Raw genomic sequence first — 25,419 nt, forward strand, 5'->3', positions numbered from 1 at the left:
TGTTCGGTCGGGGTGGGTCCGACGGCAGTTATCAATGACAAAGAGGCCATTTGGCAGCTCTCCACTCGCTTAAACGAAGCTTCATCTGAACTTCGTCAAAGCCCGGCAATTTGGTCTTCCCCATCGTTCAGAGTTTGACATTTCGTATTGTGACGCGCGCCATCCAAAAAATGCCAGATCAACAGAATTAGGACTTTTGCGGCAGCGTTCTAGAAGGCGTGGGAAGACCGAGACAAGATACAGTCGAAGGTTTGTGGCTTGCAACGGCGATTTACACGCAGTGGCCTGAGTAATGATGGATGGAAGGCATGGCGCATCAAACACCGAGCAGCGAACCTGTGTAGAGATGGCGCAGGCGAATCAGCGTCCTAGATTCTGGCCAGATACTGGCAGGGGATCGTCGTTCGATCCGGAAACCCCAGAACCGAAGGTGCCCCTACGCCTTCCTCTTGCATGCAACCCTGGTAAACCCCCCATTGGACCTTGGACGCCTCCGCTTTCATCACCTCAACATCCAGACCAATCCACCTTATATCAACAGCATATACTCCAGCCTTGGGGCAACGTTGGGGAAGGAACCTTCCCCCCCAAAACAACACTTCATCTTTCCCTTCGCAAACCCTCTAGCTTTCCGACATAGATATTGGTAACTTTATCCAACAATCACTTCGACGATGGGGACCGGATGCTGCTCGGATGGCCCTGCCAAGGGTCAGGGATGCAGCGGTCCTTCGACTGAGGTTCAACACGGCCATGACCATGGACGTGCGTATGCCCACGGCCAGGAAACCGATCCTTGCTGCTCCGACGGCGCAGACTGTGGTGGTGCCGAAGAAGTCGCTTGCGTCGACGAGGATTGCGACGCCGAAACCTACTGCGAAGCCGAGGACGACTCGACTTGTCGTTCCGTGAAACTCGAATGCTGCACTTCAAAGGAAGAGCACTGCGACGGTATACACTCTGTGCCGGTTCGACATGTCCTCTTCTAACTCGGTTACACAGAGAAGTGTATCCTTGCCGCTGCTGCCGTCGAATGCGAGAAGGCCTGTGACGACGACGCTGCTCACGACGGTACGTGTTACACCTCATGACTAGTGTTTGTCTCAAGACTCATGTCGCTCTCAATGTAGCCGCTGCCGACCATAAGCATGCTCACGACAAAGATGGCCATCACCAGGGCTCGGCTTGCAGCACTCATCTTTCCAAGGCCTTTGAGCAGTACAGCGCCTATCTCGAGTCGGCTCGTTGCATCTGCCGCAGCATTCTCGATCGCGGTCTGCCGACCACTTGCTGCAGCGAGCAGCAAACTGTCGCTGCCGCTGCCGCTCCCGTCTCGGCTGCCACCTCCGTTAAGAAGCGCCGCGAGAAGACCGAAGCCCACACGACCGCCCATGCTCACGGCCAGCACAAGCATCATCACCACCACGGAATTAAGAGACGTGGCAAGAAGCTTGCGCACGATCATGACATGGAAATTAAGCCTGTCCGCGACGACCAATCCGACTGCTGCAGCGGACACGATGTCCACCTCCCCTCCGCCAACAAGGAGCAGCATCATCAATTCGATGGCGCTGATGTCGAGAAAGGTGCCGGATTGGAGCACGTCGCTCTCATCGTCGACGGCATGACCTGTTCTGGATGTGGCAACAAGCTTGAACGTATTCTCAAAGCCGTCCCTGGCGTGTCTGGCGTCCGCGTCAACTTTGTTATGGGGAATGCAGAGTTCGACTTTGATAGCTCCATTGGCAAGGCAGAAGATGTCATACGCAGCGCAGAGCGAGCCACGGGCTTCCACTGTACCCGAATGTCTAGCGATGACCAGGCGCTCGATATTCTCGCGTCAGGTGGAGCTGCGAAGGCACTCGCCGACCTCGCAATCCTTGGGGTTAGCGACGTCAACATCATTGACAAGAAGATGGTCAGAGTCACCTACGACCCAGCTGTAATCGGCGCGCGAACTCTTTTTGAAAAGATTGGCCCCCTGTCCAACGGACTGGCTCCTCCCCGCGATGACCCATCTGTCGCAAGCGGAAGAAAGAGAATGTACGACCAGTTGATCAAGACAGCTGCGGCTGCCATCCTCACCATACCTGTCGCAGTCTTTGCGTTTGGTGAAGATTCACTGAAAGAGCAAGTCAGCAAACAAGCGCGTTCAATCACTTCCCTTGTGCTTGCGACACTCGTGCAGCTTATTGCTGTGCCAGAATTCTACAAGCCCGCCATCTCAGCCCTCATTCATAGCCGGACCATTGAGATGGACATGTTGGTTGTCATCAGCATCACTGCTGCCTACCTCTACTCCGTTGTCGGCTTCGGTTTGCGCCAGGCGAACCCAAAGGCAGATGTCAAGGAGTTTTTCGAAACCAGCACTCTGCTAATCACCCTTGTCTTGCTTGGTCGCCTCGTCGCCGCCTATGCTCGCATTCGTGCTGTCGCCGCCGTTTCCCTTCGCTCCCTACAGGCTTCTTGTGCCGTCATTGTGGAGGACGGCAAAGATGTCGAAATTGATGCACGCCTTCTTCAGTATGGCGACAAGTTCAAGGTTCTTCCGCATTCAACGGTACCCACGGACGGTCTCGTCCTGAGTGGTTCCAGCGAGGTTGATGAATCCATGCTGACTGGAGAGAGTGTGCCTGTCTTCAAAAAGCAGCACGACACTGTCATCGCCGGTACCATCAACGGATCAGGCACACTAACGGCACAACTCACCCGTCTCCCGGGGAAAAACACCGTCACCGACATTGCCGAACTCGTCGAAGAAGCGGCAAACTCGAAGCCAAAGATTCAGGATATTGCCGACCGTATTGCCAGTTGGTTTGTACCTGTTGTGGCCAGCATTGCCGTCGTCGTGACCATTGTCTGGGTGGTCATTGGCTTGAAGGTTTCGAAAAAGTCAGCAGGCAAAGCGGTAGCTGACGCCGTTACATACGCCGTCGCTGTTCTGGCCGTGTCATGCCCTTGCGCGCTTGGTCTCGCTGTCCCCATGGTGCTAGTTATTGCAGGAGGTATCGCCGCGAAGGGTGGCGTCGTCATTAAATCGGCCGAATGCACAGAACGGGCGCGCAAAGTGACTGACGTCGTCTTTGACAAGACCGGAACCATCACCGAGGGTGACTTGGACGTCCAGGAAGAAGATTTCTTCGTCTCTGATCACGACGAAGCCCGTGCCATCACCAAGGCTCTCGTTGCAGGCAACAAACACCCCGTATCCGTCGCCATTGCCAAGCATCTCGCACAGCGGGCTACCCCTGAAATTCAGCTCACCGACCCTCAGGTTATTCCTGGCGCTGGTGTTGAAGCCAGCTTCAATGAAAGCAAAGTTTGCGCGGGAAATCCAACGTGGGCTAAAGTTGACTCTTTGCCCTCGATCAAGCGTCTACAGGATGACGGGATGACCCTTCTGGTGGTCACTCGAGACTCTAACCTCATTGCAGTTTTCGGTTTGCGCACCCGTCTCCGAAACGAAGCAGTCAGCGTTGTCAACCAGCTCAGTCGACGCGGCATCAACGTTCACCTCGTTTCTGGTGACCAAACACGCGCTGTTGAGTCGGTTGCATCGCAAGTTGGAATTGTCAATGTCGCCGCTCAGCGAACCCCCGCCCAAAAGCGAGACTATGTTGCTTCGCTCATGTCCGAAGGCAGGCTGGTCATGTTTGTCGGTGACGGAACCAACGACGCCGTGGCAGTCACGCAGGCCGATGTTGGTGTGCAGCTTGGCAGCGCCGCCTCAGCAAGCGATGTTACTCGTGGGGCCGCGGATGTGGTTCTGCTCGCAGGTCTGGAGGGTATTCCCTTCTTACTCGATGTCAGCCGCTCCAGCTTCAGACGCATGATGTTCAACTTTGTGTGGTCAGCCGTGTACAACGTTCTTGCCATCCTTTTGGCAGCCGGTGTGCTCGAGCGCTACAATGTCACCATCCCCCCTGCCTACGCTGGACTGGGTGAGATTGTCAGTGTGTTGCCCGTCATCGCAGCCGCCATGACGATGATGACAAGGAAGGTTCGGGCTGAAGCCTAGATGTGAGATGTTGAACTTGTGCACTAGCCTGGCTGCCACGTTCAACACTCGCGGGCTCAGGCGGAGATTTTTCTTTTTCGTCATCGCCGGTCGGTGGCGGCTGTGATGGGTAAAATGGGGCGGTTCAACACCTGATCAAGGGCGTGGGTTCTGCTGGTCGATTCGTCAACGTTTGCTTCACTTGCGGCTCCTCTGAAACTGGGCGCACCAACAAGGTCGTACTGTCACTAGAGCGTGTCTGCTACACCTCACTCGACGTGAATTATACTTAGTCGTGATTGCCTGGAGGCTGCTACTCAAAGTATACGGCGAGGGCTAACAGCCTTCGGGCACTAGATCACCAATACAAGACTGCAATCGCTAGTCGCAAAAAGACTTTTTCTGTACTCGTGAATGTTCTTCTGTGGGCCAAGTTCAAGTCGTGGCCTCACTGTTGGCTATACAGCCGTCTTCAAAGGCTGGTAGGTTTGACTCAGTGATCTGTTGTCATGGTCGTTGAAGTCTTTGTGTGTCTTATAGGAGAGGCACTTAAACATGGACGGTGTCTTACAGCCGACCCACCAGTCGAGAGGTCATGGAAGCAAACAGACATTAAACAGTGGTCTGATTTAACTCGTAACGCAAATCAACGACGATGGGCACCTTTGGCCAGCCCATGCCAGCCTCATCCCATTCCAAAATCACAAAACACCAACACGAAACCGTCAGACTCACTTCCTCCAAGTATCCTTCGTAACCTCAAAGTAAATTTCACCGTCGTCGCCCTCCTTATCGCCAGGCTTCCTGACCCCGACCCAGCCCAGCTTCTTCTCGACAAGCCCGACCATGGGCAGGTTCCTCTCGCTCATCGTGGCGCTCACCGCGTCCACCTGCAGCCCGCCCTCCGCGACCCCTCTGAACGCAAACTCGACCGCCAGCCGGATCGCCTCGGTCGCGAAGCCCTTGCCGCGGTACTCCGGGTTAAGCATGGCGCCCACGTCGGCGACCCTCCGCTTGTTTTCATCGTCGGCGATGGACTCGTTGATGCCGCCGAACCCGCCGAGGCCGATCACCACGCCCTCGTCATCGCCCGCGTTGGGAATGTGGACGATGGCGAGGTTGACGCGGCCCGGGCCGCTGGCGACGGTGCCGGAGGCCGGGTCGAGGACGGAGGGCACGGCGGCGCTCTCGCGCATGCGGTCGATGACCTTGGCGGCGACCTCGGGGGAGATGGCGGAGGCGTGGGGGTCGAATTTTGTGTTTTCGGGGTTGGAGAGGACGGCGGAGATGGCGGCGGCGTCGGAGGGGATGAGGGTGCGGAGGAGGAGGGGGTGGGTTGTGGAGCGGAGGAGCGTGGGGAGGTGGGATGCTTGGGTTGGCATTTTGGCGGTGTTTGGTTCTGGGATGTGGGATTGATGAGATTGTTGATGTGTTGAGATGAACTGCAGTAGCTGTCGCTTGCGATAACGGTTCGATTGAGTGTGCGGAGTCGGAGGTTGAGATGGTTTGCGTTAATTGGCGTTGTGAGATGAGATGGAAGGGTGAACTGTGACTGATACTCTGAATGATTTTCTCGATTTCTTCATTTCCATCAAGCTGTCCGACAATCAGCTTTTGTAATGTTAAAAAGATCACATCTATCGGGAGATTTGGCTGGTTCCCTGGACACGGAATCCTTCGCACCCACCCACACCCATGAAACCTCGCAATCGCACCTCATCCGCGCTGGCGCAAGATCTCCAATGCCAGATTCAGCAAATCTCAGTCCCAACTCCCACCCTAACTCACTGGTCAACCCCGTAAAACGCCAGACCAACCCAACGGAGGTGAAGGCCGTCGGGGGACCACGCTGACATCAGCCGGGGCCGGCCCTGTCCGTCCAGGAGCCAATTGACTCACTCACTCCAACAGGGCTTAGAGTATTAGACAGCAGCAAGTCCCACCTTACTGAAGGATCCCAATGCCGGCCTGTGCTGTGCCTCTTGTCCATTTCGAGAAGGTCGGTAACTGCGACCGCCAACATTCGTTTTTCAGTCAATCAGAGAATGAGTCTTTTTCGTTGCGGGGAGCACGAAGCTGAAGCCGAATTCCCGCGTCTCAGCTGCAACCTAAGAGTCATCGAGTTGGCTCTGACTCAGACAAGAAGGAAGACTCACAAGTGTGCTTGTAAATCAAAAGGTTCGCTACGTCGGTTGAGTCAAGTAGACCCAATATCAATTACCCAGTGCGAGGCCATCTATGACTTTTGCTCTATCTAAGGTATGTGCGCGAAAGCAAAGCCCGCGGGGTAATCCACTTGGATCCCCGGCAGGCGACCAAGAACTCCGCCTCTTCCCAAGTTTTGAACTAACCATGCCTTTCTAACCATGCTTGCTTGCGATGCCAATCGTGCAATATCCAAAGTTTGCACACCCGTAAAGTCGTGTCGTGTCGTGTCATTATATCTCGTCAAAAAAACAATAATCACCACTGGTCGGGGCCAAAGTGAGACCCTTCTGGCACTGTGTTGTACGAGCAGGCCTGCCAGTCGCAGCCTTTCTTGTAGATCTCAGTTCCCCAGTACTTGAAGCCCTTCATGTGCCCCGGGTAGATGAAGCCAAAAAAGATGACGACAATGCCGAACGCCAGGCCCGAGTCTAACGCTGCGCTCATGGTCATCGTGTACTTGGCCCACCACGCACTCTTCCTCCTCTTGATCAAGTAGTTGAAGACATAGCAGACCACCGCCCAGACAGAAAAGTTGAGGCCAGTCGCCGGTGGAATCCATGCCATGGAGCCAAAGACGACGGGCAGGTTGATCTTGCGCACAATGCTGTGCTTCTTCTTGCGACTATACAGCCACAGAGGAATCGGCATGATGGCGCCGATGAGGAAGCACCAGACCAGCCCGCGGTAGGTTGCATTCGGCCCGAAGAACTCGCCCGGACCGACCACGCCCCAAAGGATGGAGCCGTTGAAGTGCACCCTCGCGATGGGGCACGTGAAGCCATTGACCGCTTCCGATGTGCAGATGCCCTTCACCTTGGCAAACATCCAGTTGAGCACGCCGATCTGTGTCAGGGACGACACGATGGTCGCAACCATCTGAACGGTGAACATGATTCGTGGGGGAATCTTCATGTAATGGCCCAGCTTCAGATCAGAGGCAAACTTGATGCCCTGTGCGGACGAAATGTACCCGTAAGTTACAAACACCATGTTTGCAATCGGACGTCCAGGAAAGACGACACCGCAGACGAGCTGGCAGATGAGGTAGATGCTACTGTGCTGGTTGGTGACAGCCATGATGATGCCGTTCGGGATGAAGAAGACGGCGCAAATGCCCAGCGCCAGGAGTAAACCATACCACGGCAGATGGATGGGGTAGCTATGAAGGTTAGATGGTGCTCTACACATCGCCAAAGGACACTTACAATTCGACCACAAACATGCCAACCGCCAGCATGGATACAAAGGTCACCATGTACCACCACAAGGGCGCGTCCTTGTACCGGTTCATCAACCGACAGTGCACATCCTCTTTGAAAAGGAAGCCATCCGGGCTGGAGGATGATCTCGAGAGACCTCCGTTGCTGTTGAATGATCTCTGTGGCCTTATGCTCTCGGGCGGGCCGCTGGACACGGGCTGGTAGACCTGTCCCTCATCTCGGGCCTCCTGAAGAGCCGTTTTCCAAGTGTTCAAAATGTCCTTGCCATGCCAGCAGAAGGTGTGTGTCAGCAGCGCCGCCAGAGCGGCAAACTGTACACCGTAACTGAGCACATACGTAATGGGCAAGAATACTCGGCTGTACTTGCTATAGGCCTCTCTGTCGAAGAGAAATTCGGACGTCAAGATTTTGCTAACATCGTAGACGTTGCCCGTGTTGTCGAATACGGAAGATGACAAGATGGGCATGTAAGACGAATAGAACAGATTGGCGTAGTAAGCGATGGGGGCGATGAGCCACATGACAATAACCAGTCCGCCAATAACGTTCATGGCGGCCCAAAAGGGGACTAGAAGTGGCGAGCCGATGTAAGTGATTTGCGCCCAGTCAAAGGTCAACGGGAAGAGACCCAGGCCGGAAACAACGCCAAAGAGGTTGGCGACCACGACGTTCTTGGGCGCAATCCAGGTGATGACATTGAAGTAGCTCAGGCATGGCATGAGCAGGCCGGGCAGGAAGTAGAAGGCAAAGGCGCCAAACCACACAATGAAGAAGAACTTCCACCTCGAAATTTTCCATCCGTCTGCAATCTTATTCTCCTCCTTGTGAAGAGTTCCGAACATGGCAGCCGACATGAGAGTACCCGGCCAGATCATGCCGCTGGGTCGCACCAAGAAACGGCGCGTCAGGCCGGCAAAGGCATACCCGAGAATCTGGGTTGAGAGAATGAGGAGCAGCTGGTAGGGGATGGTCGCTTCTTGCTTATAGAACATGGACTGCTCGACAATGACATCGGTCGCAAAGGCAAAACCGAACGACACATTGCTGCTCACATAGACACAGGTGTGCTCCTTCTCGTTCCACCGGCCTTGCGCCAGCCACCTGCGCAGCCGCGTCAGTCGATTCTTCGGGGGTGATCCGCCGTCCGCGTCAGGCTGAAGAACACCGTCGACAAACTCTTCCGGGGGGTCGCTTGGAAACTTGAGAAAGTAGTCCCACATGAGAGCTAGCGGGTGGACGAGCAGCAGGGCGATGACGGGCGTAATAGCAACGCTAGGGTATCGTAACGAGAAAAACAAGTTGGTGGAAGAACCGAGTACTGAAAACAATACAGACAGTGTCCACATCCTCGGGGTGCTTATGGACAAGGTGATGTTGTCTGTTGGGGGCACAGATGCGCGTACGACCTCGTGCGGCGAGTTCTCCACAGGATCATCGTCGGGCTCGCTGCCAGAGAGGTCGTCATAGTCCACCTCTTCGCCAGCCGCATCTGACTTTGCATCTTCGAGCATGTTTGTTGTTACGGTGGTCTGGGTCACTCCGAAGCGGCCGTCCAGGCCAGTGGCTAGAGCCGCAGCGTCGACGTCCTCTGACAGACGGGAGCTTTGTCTTGAGGCGGCAGAATACCTTGACGAGGCGGACCTGGTGGTATCGGAGACGTAACGTAGGGGATGTGAGTTCCCCGTCCGGGAGTCACTCCCGGTGGGTGACACATTGCGACTCGGGTCGTTGGAGACGGCGCCGTAGGACGGAGCGTCGTTGCGCGCGGAGCGCAGGAGGGAGGGTTTCGAAGGCATGGGGCCGTCGTCTAGATTCGGGGAGGGAGATTCTTGGGCCGGATCGTTCGTATCGTCAGCATGTTCGGCGGCGCTCGACAGGACGGAGGGACGGCTTCGGAGAGTAGACGGGTTGGACCGTTGGTGGCGGGGGGTTGTGTTATATGGGTCGTCTACTGCGACTGGAGGGGTCGATGAGGAGGGTGTGGACGGCCTTGAGGTGTCGATGTCGTGTGTGGAACCAGATGCAGATGCAGATGCAAGAGGCAGAGTGGCTAGAGGCAAGGCAACCGTATCGGCATCAGGGTCAGGAGGAAAGGGCGCCGCGGGCTTGCTTTTGTGGCCAGAGGGCTTTCTCAGGCTCATGGCTATTCAGTCAAGGTGCCAACCGATGCCGGTGGCAGTTAGCCCAAGGCGGCAGGAAGAAGGAAAACGACTGGGTCGGGACCAGAAACAGGACCAAGAAGCAGCGCAGCAGGCGACAGGGAAGAGGCGAGTTTGGTGTGAGTGGACTGGACTGTGGACTGTGGACTTGGTGGGGTGGCTCTGCTCTGGTGTCTGGTGTTGCTGCTCGAGGTCTTCTCCGTGTCGGAGGGGGCGTGGTGTGAGCTAGATTGCTAGTGTAGTGCGGCCCTGCCTTGTCGTCGGTACGGGACGGAACCTTGTCGTAAGTGTGCTTTTAGTTGGCATATAATGTTCGGATGCTAGGTGTAAAGTCGTCTGGCCGATGTGTCCGACGTGGTGGTTCTCAGGTCGTAGTGTGATGTCGGTAGTTCGGGCGTGTTTGGTGTGTATGGTGTGTAATGGTGTGCAGTTGGCAGTTGCCAATCGCTTTTTTTGGGAGCATTTGTTTGGCCAGCCGGCTGTCTCGCTTGGAGACGGGAAAGCTGCTGGGCTGGCTGGGGCCGCGCAGGACGCTAATGGACTTGGTGTGGACACTTCCAGGGGGTGGGAGCCACAGCTGTGCGTTGGACGGGTGGGCGATGACGGACTTGAAGAGCCCTCTGCCAGTAACGATGCGCGCAAAACGAGTGAGAAATCAGAAAAGCCTCTCTTTCTGATGGTCAATTGGCAGAGAGAGATGGTCTCCCTCGGGCCTCCATAGAAACCCCAGCAAGGCTCGATGACATCGAACATGGTCAGCCTAGGCCTGCCTCCCTTGACCCTGTGCTCGGGTGCGTTGGTGCATCCATCCATATCTATCCAGCACGCTCGTCAATTGTTACCTTCAGCTATTTTCAGGGACCCAGGATGGCTTGGCTTCTCTCTCTTCTTCTCCTCTGTGTGCGCGCGCACTCAATTGACTGACCGTCCGTGCCAAACAAGATGGGGCAACATTCTTGACTCGGTCCACCTGGACCTGTAAACATCATCACCACTGCAGCTCCTCCGAATGTCTTACTCAATTCATCCCCCTCGACTAGCGGTAAGCCTTGAAAGTTGTGACTCCGTCGCGGTCAGTACCCCATTACAAATGCAAACAATACTACTGGCGGACGTCCCGAGACCGATGCACTTCTGTACCTGACGGGGCGATCCAGTGGGTGTGCTGCCCCCGTTAATGAGGGACTCGGCAGCCGGCGATCCAAGGCACTGGCTGCAACGTGCAGCCTCTTGCAGCTTGCAGCATGCAGCCAGCCCAGTAGCTCGGACGCTGTAATCGTACCTTACCTCCTAAGGATTCCTCCCTAGCCTTCTCGGCTTGCCTTGAGGCGAGTTTGACTCGCAGCCCGCAGCCAGATGTGCATTTGACGGGTGCACTTTTGATGCCGCTAGACAACGCGAGTAGGCCGCAGCAGGCCAGGCCGGCATACAACCCAACTACCTACACTGACATGCTTTTTAATTCTGAAGACGCTGAAGTGACATTCGTCTCTCAACTTGATAATGAGGGGTACTCAGGGACTCTAAACGCACAGCTCAGGATATGGCTTCGTCAACATGTCATCTAGACAGGATTGAAGCTGCTGGCGGCGGCTCGTACGGGTAGCGCCAGCGAAGGCCTCCAGTCCCTTTCCACTGGTAATATCACCAAAGAATTCCACTAGTCCACTTCCAAACCATCGTGCCGAAGCAGCCCTGCAAGGCCGGTGTCGTCGATATCAAGATGGGGGGTCAGTTGAGGCCGTGCGCTGCTAGGAACAGGCTGCGGGCTACGGCGGAAATGGAAATGTTGGCAACAAAACAAAGGGAAACCCGAGGCGTCGTCCGTTTGGAAAAGACTTTTAGAAGTGCAACACTTCCCGAGCACGAGTTGCCTGCCGATCAGATTAGATAAGCTCGTTGCATTTTCGCTTCGGACCGCGCTGCCTATTGGATAGCCATTGGGTGGGCAGATCAAACCCAGGAGCAACCGACCTCAGTCTGACATCGAAGCAGGACGCTGTCACAAAGGTCCGGGATCCTGCCAAGATGCTTCTGCTGCTTCTGCCGCTTCAGTGCAGCTGCTGGCCAAATCTTCATCGGCAGACCGTCGCATCTGCATCCCTCTCCGCCGACTGTGCCGCAACATCCACCCTCAGAACGACATCCGGGCCTGGGATCCGACTTCCTTCTTCGCCTTCTTGTCTAGACGCTATCTTTGCTATCGCATCATCACATCTCACTTTCAGCCTTCAATCGCGCCCATTATGTTTTGCTATCTCAGCCTCGCAAGTGGGATACCGAAACCAACTTGCCAACCTCCAAAAGTCCCACGCCATCAGCGACAATGCTTGCGCTAACACGATCTGGCACCTGTGGGTTGCACGCATGAACCCTAATTCCAACTCGGAAAGAAATCCAACAGCCAAGATTCTGTCATGCTACACTTTTCAGCCTCTCTGTCAGTTTTTAGCAATCCTACGGAAACATTGCGCCTCACTCACTACCCTATCCCGGGATCCAATCTGGTAAACTTCCAAGGCGGTTCTGCCAATTCACAATAAGCACATCCATTGCATGCGCTTGCGGCGGGTATTCAATCTGCTGGCCAAATCTGCCATCCTCATGCCGACCTCTCCATCCATGATCCCTGCCCGCACTCACTCGTTCTCTCCTCCGGCCTCACCGTCCCCGCCGCTTGCTCACCGACCCGAATCGGCGGTGACACCCCGCTGTCCCTCAACCGCACGACAACATGGTCCAACAGACCGAACGCTCGCCCGCCCAACCACATTCGAACAACAGCCCGGTCTCCCCCCTCTTCAATCGCGATCCTGATCGACTTTCGTCATCGCCCATACATTTTACCCGCCATCACGCGCATATACGTTTCCCCATCGTGACACGCATATGCCAATTTAATCTCACTGCTTGGAGGACCCCCGCCTCTCCTCCCGGGCCGTTGCATGTCGCAGCAATCTTTGCTGTCCAACACCAATCCACCAGTCACCATCTCTGCCCGCCACCCGTCGCCCGACTTCCCAAACCACACCGCTCATCACATGACTTCCGCGGTCACCGTTTGTACCTCGTGTGTCCCCCTACTAGCTAGCGTCGTTGTCTTTTCCGGCTTGCCCACGCTTTTGCGGCGTGTCTTTTGAGTTTGACAGGTTTGACGACGCGCGTTTACCCGGCGGTGACGCTGCTTGCGGCGAAGCCGTTGCAATCTCTCCACGTGGTGGCGTCTCTTCCTTCTTTCCGCGACCCTGGGACCCTTTGAGCAAGAAAAAAGTCGGGAGGCTTGTTGTTGTCCGGCATTGTGGCTGGGCCTTGTCCTTCGGTGGCTGGTCGGAGTGGGGCCGGCCGCCGCGGGCGGGGCTCCGAAGCACGGATGACCCCTCCGGCTCCGTATCTCATATGCTATGTGTTGTGACAATCTCCATCTTTCCAACTGCCGAAAGCCACAACCAACAACACTGTTCAGGAACAACGATGCCGCATGCAAGCTAACCACTCAGAGCTTCAAAACTTCCCTGGCAGTGGATTACGGAAATCGAGAGCCCCAACAAGGGTCTTCGCGAGTCTACGAAGCCAAACGTCTGCACATCAATTGCACCCATCGAGTGTAGAAACACCATCGGATTGATACAAACATCCGCTTTCGTCACAGAAGTGTGCTCATTATGACTGCAATAACTCAAGACTCCCATACCAAAACAATGACAGAATCCAAAATATCCTCCTTATGTTCCTCGTCATCCACTTCACGCAAACCCCCTTTCTTCACATACATTTGCACTACCTCCCCCTCGTCCCCAACAACGGCATCCAAGAACGACCAAACATTTCTTGTACCCCTCCACGTGATGATTTCTTTGGGCTCATCCCTCTCATCAAGCACAATCCCTTCTCCAAGCGGCAGCTCTGCCTCCAGACCATACTGCATGGCCCCCTGAAGCACTGCACCACTTGACATGGGCTCGACCTCGAAACCTGCACAGTAGTGCGTGAGAGAGTATCCGTTAACCAGCACCCAATCGTCCGCGAAGCGGAACCGCTGCAGGAAGCAGGCCTCGCCGCAGACCGAGGTCACGAGGTGGCCTCTGCTGGGGCTGAAATGGTGTCGGGACTGGGAATGTCGGAGGGCGAAGGGGGAGATTCCCAGGTCGTATGTTGGCGCTTGCATATGATACAGGGCATCTCGCGGGGAGTAAAAGCTCGAGAGGACGTGGAGGGGCATATCGGTGTTCTTCGTCACGCACTCGTGGAGGGCGCTGTCCCAGGTTGAGGTGTTCGCGAAGGGCGGTCTGTCGGGCGAGAGACACGGGAGCTCGGAAACGGTTTTCGCAGCCGGCACCGTGAAGAACACGGCACCGCCACCGTGAGTGACGGCTTCCTCGTCCTCAACCGACCAGTCTGGCCGTTCGCTTGGCAGCCCGATGTAGAAAGGGTCTCGGGCATTGAACTGAGAAAGCTTGGAGATGAGCTGTCCTAGAGTCGGGAAGAAGATGTCGTCTTCAATCAGCCCGAGATACTTCCTTGTCTGACCGTCGGCGGTCAACGCTTTGTTGACCCCCAGGAGGATGTCGACGATTTCAAAGTGCCTCGAGACCTTGTCCAAGTCGTCGTCCAGAATCAACACCGTCGCATCGATGCCGGTGTTTTTGAACTTGTCGTGCGTCTGCCAGGCCTCGCGGATGGACGTGTTGTAGAGCGCGACAATAACGCTGGCTCCGTTCGAGTTGCCGTGTCCGTCAGTAAGCCATCGCTGCCAGTCTCTGATGAGGGAGTCGTTGGCGTGCGAAAGCCGGTTATACGTCGTCGAGACGCCAAACAGCAAGTCGGACGCATCTACATCATTGGGGAAGATGCTGATTGCCACGGGCAAACATGTATCTCCGTCTTTGTCCAGGGGCAGGTCCTTGTCGTCCCAGTTGATATCCACAAAGTCGCCGTCCGCAAATACCTTTTGGAGGTTTGTCATGGAGCGCCGGCCTGAAGCTTCCGGCACGGCCCGGATTCTCTGAGAAAACAGGGAGATATTTCGTGTGAGGCCATGCCTCTCGGCGAGCACTCTCAGGTATGTGTCAGTATCGGTCTTCTTCGTCGTCGGACTCGCCTTTTGTGGTTTGAGCACCGGCACCAAGGGGTCCGAGTCAATGATTTCGTAGGCGTCCTGACGACTTCGCACTAACTGAATCAGAATAAACAGAAGAACGAGTAAGAAAGTGGCTGCATGTAACGCCCTCGCGTGGTTGTGGTAGGCATACATGGGCTGCATCATGATGACTGGAGATGGATGGGGATTTTGCACAGACCCAATACCAGTTGGGCCCAAGATTATGGAGAAAGAAGCACCACTTGAAGCAGATAGAGTTTGCCCGTCTTTTCTAAATGAGAAATAGCCATCCTTTTGAGGGGATCGCGAGGAATGTTCACCTCGATAAAGGGATGGGCAGCGGAATTCAGCTGGGTGAGACACCACCACCGCACAAATGCTCGTGTGTTCTGACGCGAGCCTGATAACGCATCGAAACACGATGGACCCCGAAATAGGATTTTGTTTCGCAAAACATTTCTATCAAGGCATGCGTAGACGGTAGTTCTATCCTCATCAACTTTGTGGCGGTTTGGGGAGGAGTCGAGCCGCTTGGCGACACGCCGCATTCCTCGAACCACGCGATGCACTCCTCTCCCTTCCCACGCCCAGAGAGAAGTTTGGCGTTGAGCGCACCAACGTGCTCCCCGCCATGGTCAGTTGCGCGGTAACGAACAACCAAGTTGCATAGTGTTCGAAGCTTGAGATCCTCATTCATAACTTGAATAGCAGTGGCTTCGGCATCGACCATGCGGTTGAAGAGGCTCTTTGCCAGGTCCTCGAGTTACACCCACCCGACGTCTCGCCCTTTTCAGAGAAGATCCACGGCATCCGGGGTCCAAAGCGCAATCAAACTCGGGCCGACGGGGAGGATGAGGGGCCATCGGTTCATGAAATGGTTCGGGAGGAAGGGATGTGCGACCCGTGAAATGTGAGCGTTTTGGGAAGTGAGTGGTTGAATGGGATGAGAAGGTGATTCCGGGTGATTATCTAAGAATCTTCTTTCCCGCCGAGGTTGGCTGAGGGTGATGACCTACTTTGCCTTCCATTAGTTTAGTTGGGATGGCGGGCTGCCAACGTCAGTGCTTCCCGGCCTCCCTCAACCACACCAAAGGCCTCACCTCACTTTCTGCCGCAAAGACCTCGACGGTGACATGGCAGCTTCTGTCGTACAACCCCTCGCCCAGCACACTACTGAAGACTTAAGTCTCTTGGCGTCGTCGTCTCTCACGTATGACCTCTCGGAGATATTCTCAACATCACACGAAACGCTCTCACTTCTCCACACACTTATTTCTCCTTCCGATGCAGTGCCACGGAGCAGTGGTGCAGCGGCGTCCACGACGAGTTTGCATCGAGGGCGAGCGGTATTCGTAGAACCGTTGGATGTGTGGTTGCACCAAGTGAGGCAACGCTGTCGCCTCCTCAGGTCAGTACCACCGGACCATTCGTCGTCTCTCCGCATATCATCACTTAAGCTTCGCTGCCTTCACTCAGGTGGCGGGACAACCCTTACCCTTCGAATTTCTGGTGTTGGCCGGTCGCCTGATCTGATCGTTTCGCGGCGGCAGGGATTTACATTAGATTTCATCTCCCCAACGGCTAGCCAGCCTCGAAAGCATAGGGATTCAAGAGGTCCATCCTCCTTGACAGAGCGTTGCCGATCATCATTCGTCCGGCTTCGGGACACGAGAGACATCTCCCGCGCGGCCTCGTTTCCCGTCACAGACAGACACATGAGCAGCGGCCGGCTTCGCCTTTGGCCGCGCTGCGAAAAAATGTGAAGCTGTTATCCCGCCCGCCCAAGCTACACAACCACGCTTTGCCCACACGCGGCGTGCTACCAGCTGCCGTCTTCTGCATGGCAAAAGAGCAAAAAGTCTTCCGGAGTCGATGCGTACAGCCGCCACTGCATCACTCTTTGCGTCGCACCGCGCATGGCGACCTCGCCACTTCTCTCCTGTCACTATCTGCGGTGTCACCGAGACAGCTTATGCTCCATCTGAAACTGCAATGGTATAGTTGTCACTTATTCTTTCACAACCCGTAGGCTGCTCGTTTTGGATTCTTGCCCAACTACAGGAGCCTCAGATAACCCTGCCGGATGACCTAGCCGTGGCGTTCAAACACGGCAGCGTTCGTGAGGAGCTGGTGGGGTTCACCCATTTCCCATCAACCATCAAGATGGGGAAATCTGGTCAAACGCCCAAGTGCCAGTTCGCCTTTGCATGCCAAGGATTCGATCACTGGTGGTCGTGCTCTTGCCCCTGTCCCTGCTATGCGACTTGGCTATTCCGTTGAGAAGCGGCCCCATTCCAGCTCGCCATATCTCCGTTTGCAACGACGCTTGGCCAGGGATTCGCGACCGCGATGGGGTCGACTTTTATTGAAAGTAGCGGTGCGCGGGAAGCCGCATCAACTTAATGCCTAACCAGGTATTAACGCAGCACTAAGCAAGGGGTCGTTGACTCGACCATGACCAATGCCGCTGTCCATTCTTCAACGTACCGACTTGATGCTATTCCCAGCGTCACTGCAGCAACTCGGCCGAGACGCGTGAAGGACAAGAGCAAAATTGCCAATCTTGGTCCCGGCTTCCAGAATGTCGTCCAGACCCAACCCGCTCATTACTCGAAACCATCTGCTCCCACTTTACCCAACAACACATCCATTCGGGAAACCCAAACGCTATGACCTCTTGAAGATAAGTCTACGCACGCAAGAGTGTGGGTTGTGCTTCCAGATGGAGCGGCTTCTTGTGCTTCCCATCGGACATTTTTCTTGTGCTTGTACGCCTGCAAGCTCGTGGGGAGGACAAGGACCCTAAGGTGACAGCTGCGGCCACCTCTCCCCAATGGCAGCGATACATGCATGCTATCATACCAGACTTCTCGAATGGCCTTGGAATATCTGACGAAGGACATTGGCTTGACTACGGATATGCACATAGGCTGGCCACAAAGGAAGTGGCCCCGGCTCTAGCGGTCTGACGAAAGACCAGCCACCATCATTGCATAAAATGAGCTGTATGGTATTCATTGAAAAGGGGCCAGAGCTCTTGAAGCCTGGTTGACATGGCAAACCACCATCCAATGCAGCTACGACCCGACATCGACAGCATCATCTCCCCGTCAAATGCTGGAGGGAAGACGATCCACGTGTGTCGAGTCAAGTTGACGTTGCCCTGAGATCTTCAACGTAGCAGGAGGACCAGCTTTGTTCCACCATCTCGAACAACCATCTAGGTTCAATGGCCGGATGGCACTTTATGCAGCTATCCGCGAGCCCACTCTGAGAATTCCACCCCCGTGCGCCTCCAAACACTGTGCCCTTGCCTGTTTGGTCGCTGCCGCTGTTTTGCACTGGCAAACTGTCCAGTGACTCTGATGCCTCTGCAAAATGAGCAGCGAAGTCTGCTGTGAAGCCCCTTTCGGACCAGCACTTGAGTTGGTGGCATCTGATGAAACCCGCCTAGTCTCGATCTCAGGCCTACAGCGGTCATGGGGCGTGAGCTCAGCAAGACGGAAGTCTCTCACTCCCGCATCTGACCCTCCTCCAATGACACGGCTTCTCCAACCATTTCCAGCCTTCTTGGCAGAGTTGCGGAGACCGCTGCATGGAAGCTTCCCCGGGGCCGTTTGGCACATCCGGTCTTCCACTACCGAGACGATACATCCGGTAACTTTGTGGCCAAAAACACACGCAACCTCACAACTTCTCGACGTAACATCACTTGATCAAACCTGACCTCGTCGACAGTTACTTGGAAGAAACATATTAGGCCACGACCAGTCGGCGCTCCACGTTGCCTCCTCCTTTCTCTATCAAACCCATCATCTCTCACTTCGTGGCTTCACCTCGATACGGCAAAAGAAAGAGCGGTGGCCGAGCACAAACGGAGCCTTGGATGCTGAGAGGTCGATTCCAAGACACCACGACAAAGAAATCTGCACCGAGAGCGCCGAAACTCAGGCAGTAAGCCCCCATCCTCCTCCCCCTCCTCCTCCGAGAGCCCCCGTACTGGACTGCAAGCTCTGTTGCAGAACTTGGATGCGTGTTCCTCCAAGAAAGACGACCATCTCGCGCCCCTTGTCCTGGAAAACTTTTGCCAGCGTGCTGCACGTCCGTGGACGGTGAGGCGCCCAATCCCCGGAACGAAGACATTCAGTGTTTGTCGATTGCCCAAAGGAAAAGCCTGGGGGTGTTGTCTGCCCGTCTTTCTCAACAAGTCTCGCTTCTTCCTGCAGGACTTGTCTTAAGTCTCCCATCTTTCCCACCCCTTTTAGGGAACAAGTTCCGCCTGGCCGCCTGTTCATCAGGAAGGAACCCTTTTCCCGCATCGCAGCATTACACCGCTTCCAAGACATCCTTCGCACTCTTACAAACAGGCCGGCAAGATGCTTTCCGTCTCTTCTCTTCTTAACCCATCATCCCCGGGGCCGCTACCTGCTCCTCGGTTCCTTCCAAGTCCAGCAATGTCCTCGCCGGGAAGCTGCTACGCCGACAGACCCTCGCCGCCTTACTTGGACTGCCCAGTCATCCCCAAGCTCAAGATGTCCAAGGACCCGGTCCCGATGTCCAAGTACAAGCCGAGAGGCGTCATCAAGTATTACCCGTTCGAAAGCTTTGACGAGCTGAGCCGAAGAGAGGTGATGAGATTCCGCGTCACCCCTTTCGGCCGAATTCAGGAATCATGCGCCCACATCCCTTACAACAGCGGCAAGAAAGACTTCTTCGAGAAGACTGGCCGGGAAAGCTTTGAGGGTGAGTTGGTTTGCGTACTCAAAACTTGCCCTTTTACTGACGGGGCCCCTTAGTTTTCAAGTACGAGTTCAAGGTTCCCGGTGAGGATAACGAGTTCACCGTCATGTGGGACTACAACGTCGGTCTCGTTCGCATGACTCCGTTTTTCAAGTGCTGCAAGTATTCAAAGGTGAGCTTCTTCATATTCGTTGCAGTGACGCAGCTAACAGGTGGAAGACTGTACCGGCAAAGATGCTGAGCCTCAACCCCGGCCTCAAGGACATCACCCACAGCATCACGGGAGGCGCTATTGCTGCGCAGGGTAAGATGACTCGGTCTCCCACGTATCAGTCTCATGCTAATGAGAACAGGATACTGGATGCCGTATGAGTGTGCCAAGGCCGTGTGCGCCACATTTTGTTACAACATTGCCGGCGCCCTGATCCCGATATTTGGACCCTCGTTCCCGTCCATGTGCATCCCTCCCGGGTCCCCGGACTACGGACGCATGGTCATCGACCACCGCATCGTCGAGGATGCTATCAGAGAAGCCGACCTCTCTCGGAAAGTTCAACACCACGGTTTCCCTTCTGTTGGCCTGAACCACCTGCCGAGTATCGATCATCGGCCGATGCGTCCTCTGCGGGACGATAGACGACTCCGCCTCAACACTCGTTTGATGAGCCCATACAGCGATACGGATGGAGACGCCCGCTCATGTCCCGACTCGGCCTCAAGCAACGGCTCGGACAGCGTCAGCTACAGCTACGGATTTCACCCGGCGCCGCCGCCGCTGCGCCATCCGCCCCCTCCCACATCTGGCTGGACGCCTGCCAACCGCCCCGCCGAGCCATACCGTCTGGTCGACGAGAGCTACCGCTCACCCCACCCCTACCTGAGTGCCGTTCCTCGATTCACCCCGTTGAACAGACACACCACCGCACCGCGTCCGCTGTGGCACAAGCGGCCCATAGACCACGACGAGAGCGACGGAGGCCGTGACAGCGGCGAGAGCACCCACGGCAGCAGCCCGGCTCTGAGCTACGTGTCGGAGCAGCGGCGCGAGGACGAGTCTGACGCCGAGATTGCCGAGCAAAACGCTGCTCTTGGACTTATGACGCTTCGGACTGCTCCGCGGAAGGAGCCTGGGTACCTTAGCGACGTGGACGGCCAGGACACGCACCGCAGCAAACGGCGGAGAGCCACTTCGGCGTGAAAAAAGCATGGAGAACGGGAGAAGTTGATGATATGAAAAGAAAATACGTGCTGTAGATTCCTTGCTTTCGCTCGCGCCTTTGTAATGTTTCTCTTTGTGGACTTGGGGGCCGGGGTTGGGTTTAGACTATGACGACTCAGGTCGCACGACGATTTCCAATGTATTCAGGGGTGGGTGAGGTGGATTGTGGAGTGTTGATGATTTTGATGAAAAGTATCTAATAACCAAAGCCAACGCCAATGATTTTTCTGCCGTCATACCAATCGTGATTTCCCGTTTTCCCCTCTCTCCCTTATATCGTCAAGTGGCTTAAGCCGTCTACTTCTTCTCCGCCGCCTTCTTCAGCTTAAACTCCTCAATCCAGCCCTTGGCCTTGGACGCAGGCACAATGTAGAACCTGACAATACCGTCCACGACCTCGACATTGCCCCCGCTCAGGACCTTCAGCAGCGGCGCCTTCTTGCCGACCTTGACCAGGCCGCCCTTCACCGTCTCCATGTAGCACTCGACGCCGTCCGGCGTGTACGCCCGCTCCTCGTCCCACGGCACCGGCAGGATGTACGCCAGGTGGTCCGCGACGCACTCCTGCTCGTTAAACGCCTTGATGAAGTCGCTCTCCAGGTGCACCGGGTACAGGAACACGGCCGGGAAGCTCAGGCTGCTCGCGGCGTCGTCCTCGTCCGGCACCAGCCGCATCCGCGCGTCCTCCATCTCGGGCGGCTGCGCCGTCTCCCGCGTACGGATCGTCCGCGCCGCCAGCGCCGCCTTCAGCAGCATCGCGCGCCGCTTCTCCTTGGCCGCCCGCTCCGCCTCCCGATTCGCCTTGGCGTCGTACCGCTCCGCCGCCGCGAGGATGTCCCGCGCCACGGCCTGCAGCGCCTTGTTCTCCGGGTCGATCGCCATCCCGCGCGCGCACGCGTCGTCCGCCTCCGCGATGCGCTCGACCTTGAGCAGCGCGCGCGACGAGCGGTAGTACGCTTTCAGGTTCTTGGGGTTCAGCCGCAGCGCGAAGCCGCAGTCCATCCAGCACGAGCGGTAGTTGCCCAGCTCCAGCTGGCACGCGGCGCGGTTGACGTACAGGCTCTCCAGCACGGCCTTCTGCTTCGCAATCTCCTCCTCGTCGTCCTCGACCTCCGTCTCCTTCTCCTCGACGACGTCCGCGTCGCCGGGCTTGTCGGCCTCGGTGACCTTCTGCGTGCGGTACGTCTTCTCGCCGCGCGCCCGCGCGCGCTCCTGCGCCGCGAGGATGTCGATGCCCTTGGTGTAGAATTCCTTGGCGTCGGAGAACTGCTTCGTCTGGAAGCGCTCGTTGCCGCGCTCCTTGAAGTCCTCGGCGTTCTCGCGCGGGGTGCCCTCGTACGCGAGCGCCTGCAGCGCGGCCAGGTCGTCGTTCTCCTCGAGCTCCGTCATGAAGAGCGGCGACTTGTTGAGGTCCTTGAGGATCTCGTCGGCCGTCTTGCCGGAGAGGAGGGCGTGGCCGGGGGGCAGGGCCGCGCCGCGGTTGGCGCCGGCGGGGGCGGAGGCGGCGGCTGCGGCTTGTCTGCGCTCCTGCTCGGCGATGAAGGCGTCGGCCATCTGGTCTGTGATTTCGTCGATTTGCACCATTTTGGCGGCGCTTTTGGGTGTTTCGCAGCTCTGTGTTGTGTTTTTGGTTCTGGCAATAATGGTATTTTGGAGGAATGAGTTTGCTGTGATTTGATTGGGTGTTGCCGCGGATACTCTATCTCACTTGAGATGGGTTGTGTGACGCCGTATGACTCTTTGTGTGAGTGAAAATTTTGGGGGTGAGTGAGTTTCCAAGGTTGTGTGGTCTTGCGGTGGCGATTTTCATTGGGTGGTGCGACGCCCCAATTCTGGAGTTGATGGAGAAGTTTAGAAGTCGATCGAACTTCAACTCAATCCGATCGTCACACATTCAATCTTTTTATTCGCACAACTCGTAGAAACGTACAATGTCTGCAGAAAATCTGAGTCACGCCGTGGCTAGTTGCAATGTTGAAACAAGTCAGTTCTATTAGAGCGCATACGCTATGTCAACTGGCTTTCCTCTGCGCCTAAACCAATGCAGCCTAACTCCAACCCAACCAACCATGCTCGCTTCGGCCAACGAGGGATATCTGGTCTATACGAGGCATCCGATAAAACCAACCCGTTCAAACTCCGTCATGCGTGAATCCGTATCCTTTGACGCCGTCATGTGTTCTTTTTCCAAAAAAATCAAGCAAACTCCCCTTCTATCCACCGCGCTATTTTTGCTGGATCGTGAAAGTCTTTTGAAACCCCGACCGACCTCGTTTCGGCACCCCTTTTCTCATCCAAAATTTGTCGTGTATTTCGTGGCATTCATTCATGACGTGCTCATTCGTCATCCGAAAACACCTCCGTGACTGTGACTCGGGACTCCTTCTTGCGCAGGATGGGCTGGGCGTCCTCCTCGCACATCTCCTCCTTGCGCTGGCGCTTCACAGAGAAGCACTGAATAGCACCAATGACGGCGACGACAGCGCTGCCGTACCAGGCAAGAGCCGTGCAGTCGACCTTGCTTCCAGTCGTGTACAACCATCCGGCGACGGGCGGGGCAATCATGCGGAAGCCGGCGGCGGCGCTAGCGGCCAGACCGTTCACCTTGCCGAGAGCCTTGGGAGTCGGGGTGGCCTCCTTGATCAGGATCAAGAGTACTGGGTAGAGGATGATGGACATGATGTTGCGGATCGCCAGGCAGAAGTAGATGCCAGCATAGAGCATCGATTCGGGGACGAAGAGCAAGCTCGGGACCATGAGGTAGGCGATCGGGTGGAGGACGGTGACGATGATGAAGAGGCGGAAGATTCCAAGCTTCTCGGCAACGAAGGGGAAGATGACGGCTTGGACGAAGAGCGCGATGACACCGTTGACAGCCATGATCATGCCCACCGCGCGGAGGGACAGACCCAGTCCACCGGGGGAGTAGAACGGGCTCGAAGGGGTGGCGAGGATGGACATGGGGTTGGCCGTGGCCCGATCGTCCTCGAAGAAGATGGGGAGAAGGTGGTCGTAGGTCATCGAGTGGTAGGTGAAGATGCAAAGAGCAGCAATCAGCGACATGATGGGCTTCGTGTAGATGTTGTACGGCTGGTCGACCTTCTTGGCGGCAGCCTGAGCGTCACGACCGCGGACGGTTCCGTAGTTGTCGTCTCTCATGTCGACAGCGGGCCTCTTCATGGCATCCATGGTCTCAAGCAGGGGAGTCTCCTCCGACGCAAAGGTGTCATCCGGAAGGAAGACACGGGGTTGCATGTCGGGATGGGTCTCCTCCAAGAGGAAGTAACCGAGAATGATGCTGACGAACAGGAGTGCGGCGCAGACCAGGTTAGGAAGAAGATAGGGGTAGCGGTAGAACAGGCCGTCGATGGGGAAGACGTTGGGGAAAGCATCGTGGGGATCGGCAAAGGTTCCGCCAATAAAGGGACCGATGATTGTGCCAATGGACCACACAAAGGGCATGACAGAGAAGGCGCGGGCTATATTTGTTTAGCGGGACGCCTAAGTGAGGATGAAGGGGATGGTATCTTACGCTCGTGCTCTGGCTTGGTAACCAATTCTCCAACCATGGTCTGGATAACACCGATGTTGCCGTTGAGAAGGCCACCGAGGGCTCTACCTATCAAGGCGATCCAGATGTTGGAGGCAAAGCCAACCATAACCATGCTGAACATCGTGCCGATGCATCCCAGGAGCAGTACGGGCTTGCGTCCGATACGGTCAGACAGACCGCCCCAGTACATGCCCATCAGGGCCTCCGCGAGGGAGAAGGAGGAGATGAGAAGGCCGGCGTAGAAGGATGCATCTTCCGCGTTGCCAATCTCGAATCTCTTGACGAGTGCCCAGGCATAGGGAAAGATGGATGTGAGGGCGATGGGCTCGGCAAGACGGACGATGGCTGAGAATGTGGTGTTAGTAATGGAAACTTGTTGGCACGCGGGAGTGTAGGTCTCGAGGCGTGGTGAAGAATTCCAGCGATGGAAGAGGGGGAATGTAAGACTCACCAAGGAGGAAGAACTGTGCGGTAGGGAAGTCGTCTGGGTTGCGAAGGCTTTTCTGCTTGGTCAGGGCCATTGTCTCTCGACTTGATTCAAGTCTTACGATGCGACAGAACACTCGACAAGAATCTACAGGAACGTAGGGACTGGAAGAGTGCAAAGTCGAAATGCGTGTATTGTGCTACACGTTCCTGTTCTCCTGGTCCGCCGGCGGTTGAGTCTTATACGACACAGAGACACAGGAAGAGGCGGCGTCCGTTCTCAGATGATGACGATGGAGATGAGGAAGAGAGGAATGAAGAGAGGAATGCGGCAGCGAGCGGAAACAGGAGGGAGGGGAGGTAAATATTGACTCCTCAACGTGGATCCGTGTACGATAACGGCGTTTCGGGGGAGCTTGATAGAGGCGCTTGCAGAGGCCCGGGGTGCGAGGTGGAGCTAGAAGAAAAGAAGGATGGCGGATGAAAGCGGGAAGCAAGGCCCGGCGAGTGCGTGGTGAAGCACGACCAAGTGGATGTCTTGTCTTGGTGGGAGGAATGCAGATGACGGGCGGCGGAGTCGAGGAGGAGGAGGAGGAGGAGGGCAGCACACTTGCTCATGGATGTTTTTTTTTTTTTTTTTTTCCCCTTCTCTCTTGCACTGACTGATACGACCGCCCGACTTACACCGTCCCGCCCCTCGGCACCAGCGACCAGCGACCAGCACCAGCGACGCACACAGTGCAGTGCAGTGTGAGCAGCTAGGGTACGGCAGGTGGGTAGGTAGGTGGACAGGTGGGGC

At 56.0% G+C, this 25,419-nt stretch overlaps 7 protein-coding genes across 7 annotated transcripts; 2 read left to right on the top strand and 5 right to left on the bottom strand.

Moving 5' to 3' along the window:
• Nucleotides 1-674: 674 nt before the first annotated feature.
• Nucleotides 675-4,018, top strand: PCA1-1 (P-type cation-transporting ATPase; the record flags this gene model as incomplete). Its single annotated transcript, XM_032035029.1, has 3 exons — nt 675-951; nt 1,003-1,071; nt 1,131-4,018. The coding sequence occupies 3 exons, from the start codon at nt 675-677 to the stop codon at nt 4,016-4,018; spliced, it is 3,234 nt and encodes a 1,077-aa protein (XP_031885987.1).
• Nucleotides 4,019-4,728: 710 nt separating this feature from the next.
• On the bottom strand, nt 4,729-5,379 carry CGGC5_v005462 (uncharacterized protein; the record flags this gene model as incomplete). Its single annotated transcript, XM_032035030.1, has 1 exon — nt 4,729-5,379. One exon carries the CDS (start codon nt 5,377-5,379, stop codon nt 4,729-4,731), a length of 651 nt encoding a protein of 216 aa, XP_031885986.1.
• A 648-nt stretch (nt 5,380-6,027) lies between these two features.
• On the bottom strand, nt 6,028-9,566 carry pgt1-1 (Glutathione transporter 1; the record flags this gene model as incomplete). The annotated part of the gene is made up of 5 exons (XM_032035031.2): nt 6,028-6,098; nt 6,154-6,180; nt 6,349-6,353; nt 6,465-7,364; nt 7,411-9,566. The coding sequence occupies 5 exons, from the start codon at nt 9,564-9,566 to the stop codon at nt 6,028-6,030; spliced, it is 3,159 nt and encodes a 1,052-aa protein (XP_031885993.2).
• Nucleotides 9,567-13,260: 3,694 nt separating this feature from the next.
• CGGC5_v005464 (uncharacterized protein) lies at nt 13,261-14,847 on the bottom strand (the record flags this gene model as incomplete). Its single annotated transcript, XM_032035034.1, has 1 exon — nt 13,261-14,847. One exon carries the CDS (start codon nt 14,845-14,847, stop codon nt 13,261-13,263), a length of 1,587 nt encoding a protein of 528 aa, XP_031886175.1.
• A 4,289-nt stretch (nt 14,848-19,136) lies between these two features.
• On the top strand, nt 19,137-20,620 carry XBP1 (Transcriptional repressor XBP1; the record flags this gene model as incomplete). The annotated part of the gene is made up of 4 exons (XM_032035035.1): nt 19,137-19,425; nt 19,479-19,594; nt 19,642-19,726; nt 19,776-20,620. The coding sequence occupies 4 exons, from the start codon at nt 19,137-19,139 to the stop codon at nt 20,618-20,620; spliced, it is 1,335 nt and encodes a 444-aa protein (XP_031886176.1).
• Nucleotides 20,621-20,938: 318 nt separating this feature from the next.
• On the bottom strand, nt 20,939-22,225 carry CNS1 (Hsp70/Hsp90 co-chaperone CNS1; the record flags this gene model as incomplete). The annotated part of the gene is made up of 1 exon (XM_032035036.1): nt 20,939-22,225. The coding sequence occupies one exon, from the start codon at nt 22,223-22,225 to the stop codon at nt 20,939-20,941; it is 1,287 nt and encodes a 428-aa protein (XP_031886173.1).
• Nucleotides 22,226-22,978: 753 nt separating this feature from the next.
• CGGC5_v005467 (uncharacterized protein) lies at nt 22,979-24,715 on the bottom strand (the record flags this gene model as incomplete). Its single annotated transcript, XM_032035037.1, has 3 exons — nt 22,979-24,120; nt 24,174-24,539; nt 24,646-24,715. The coding sequence occupies 3 exons, from the start codon at nt 24,713-24,715 to the stop codon at nt 22,979-22,981; spliced, it is 1,578 nt and encodes a 525-aa protein (XP_031886174.1).
• Between the last annotated feature and the right edge of the window lie 704 nt (nt 24,716-25,419).

The sequence above is a fragment of the Colletotrichum fructicola genome, assembly GCF_000319635.2.
Source record: "Colletotrichum fructicola Nara gc5 chromosome Unknown KSG_Nara_v1_contig03, whole genome shotgun sequence".
In the NCBI taxonomy this organism is placed as follows: domain Eukaryota; kingdom Fungi; phylum Ascomycota; class Sordariomycetes; order Glomerellales; family Glomerellaceae; genus Colletotrichum; species Colletotrichum fructicola.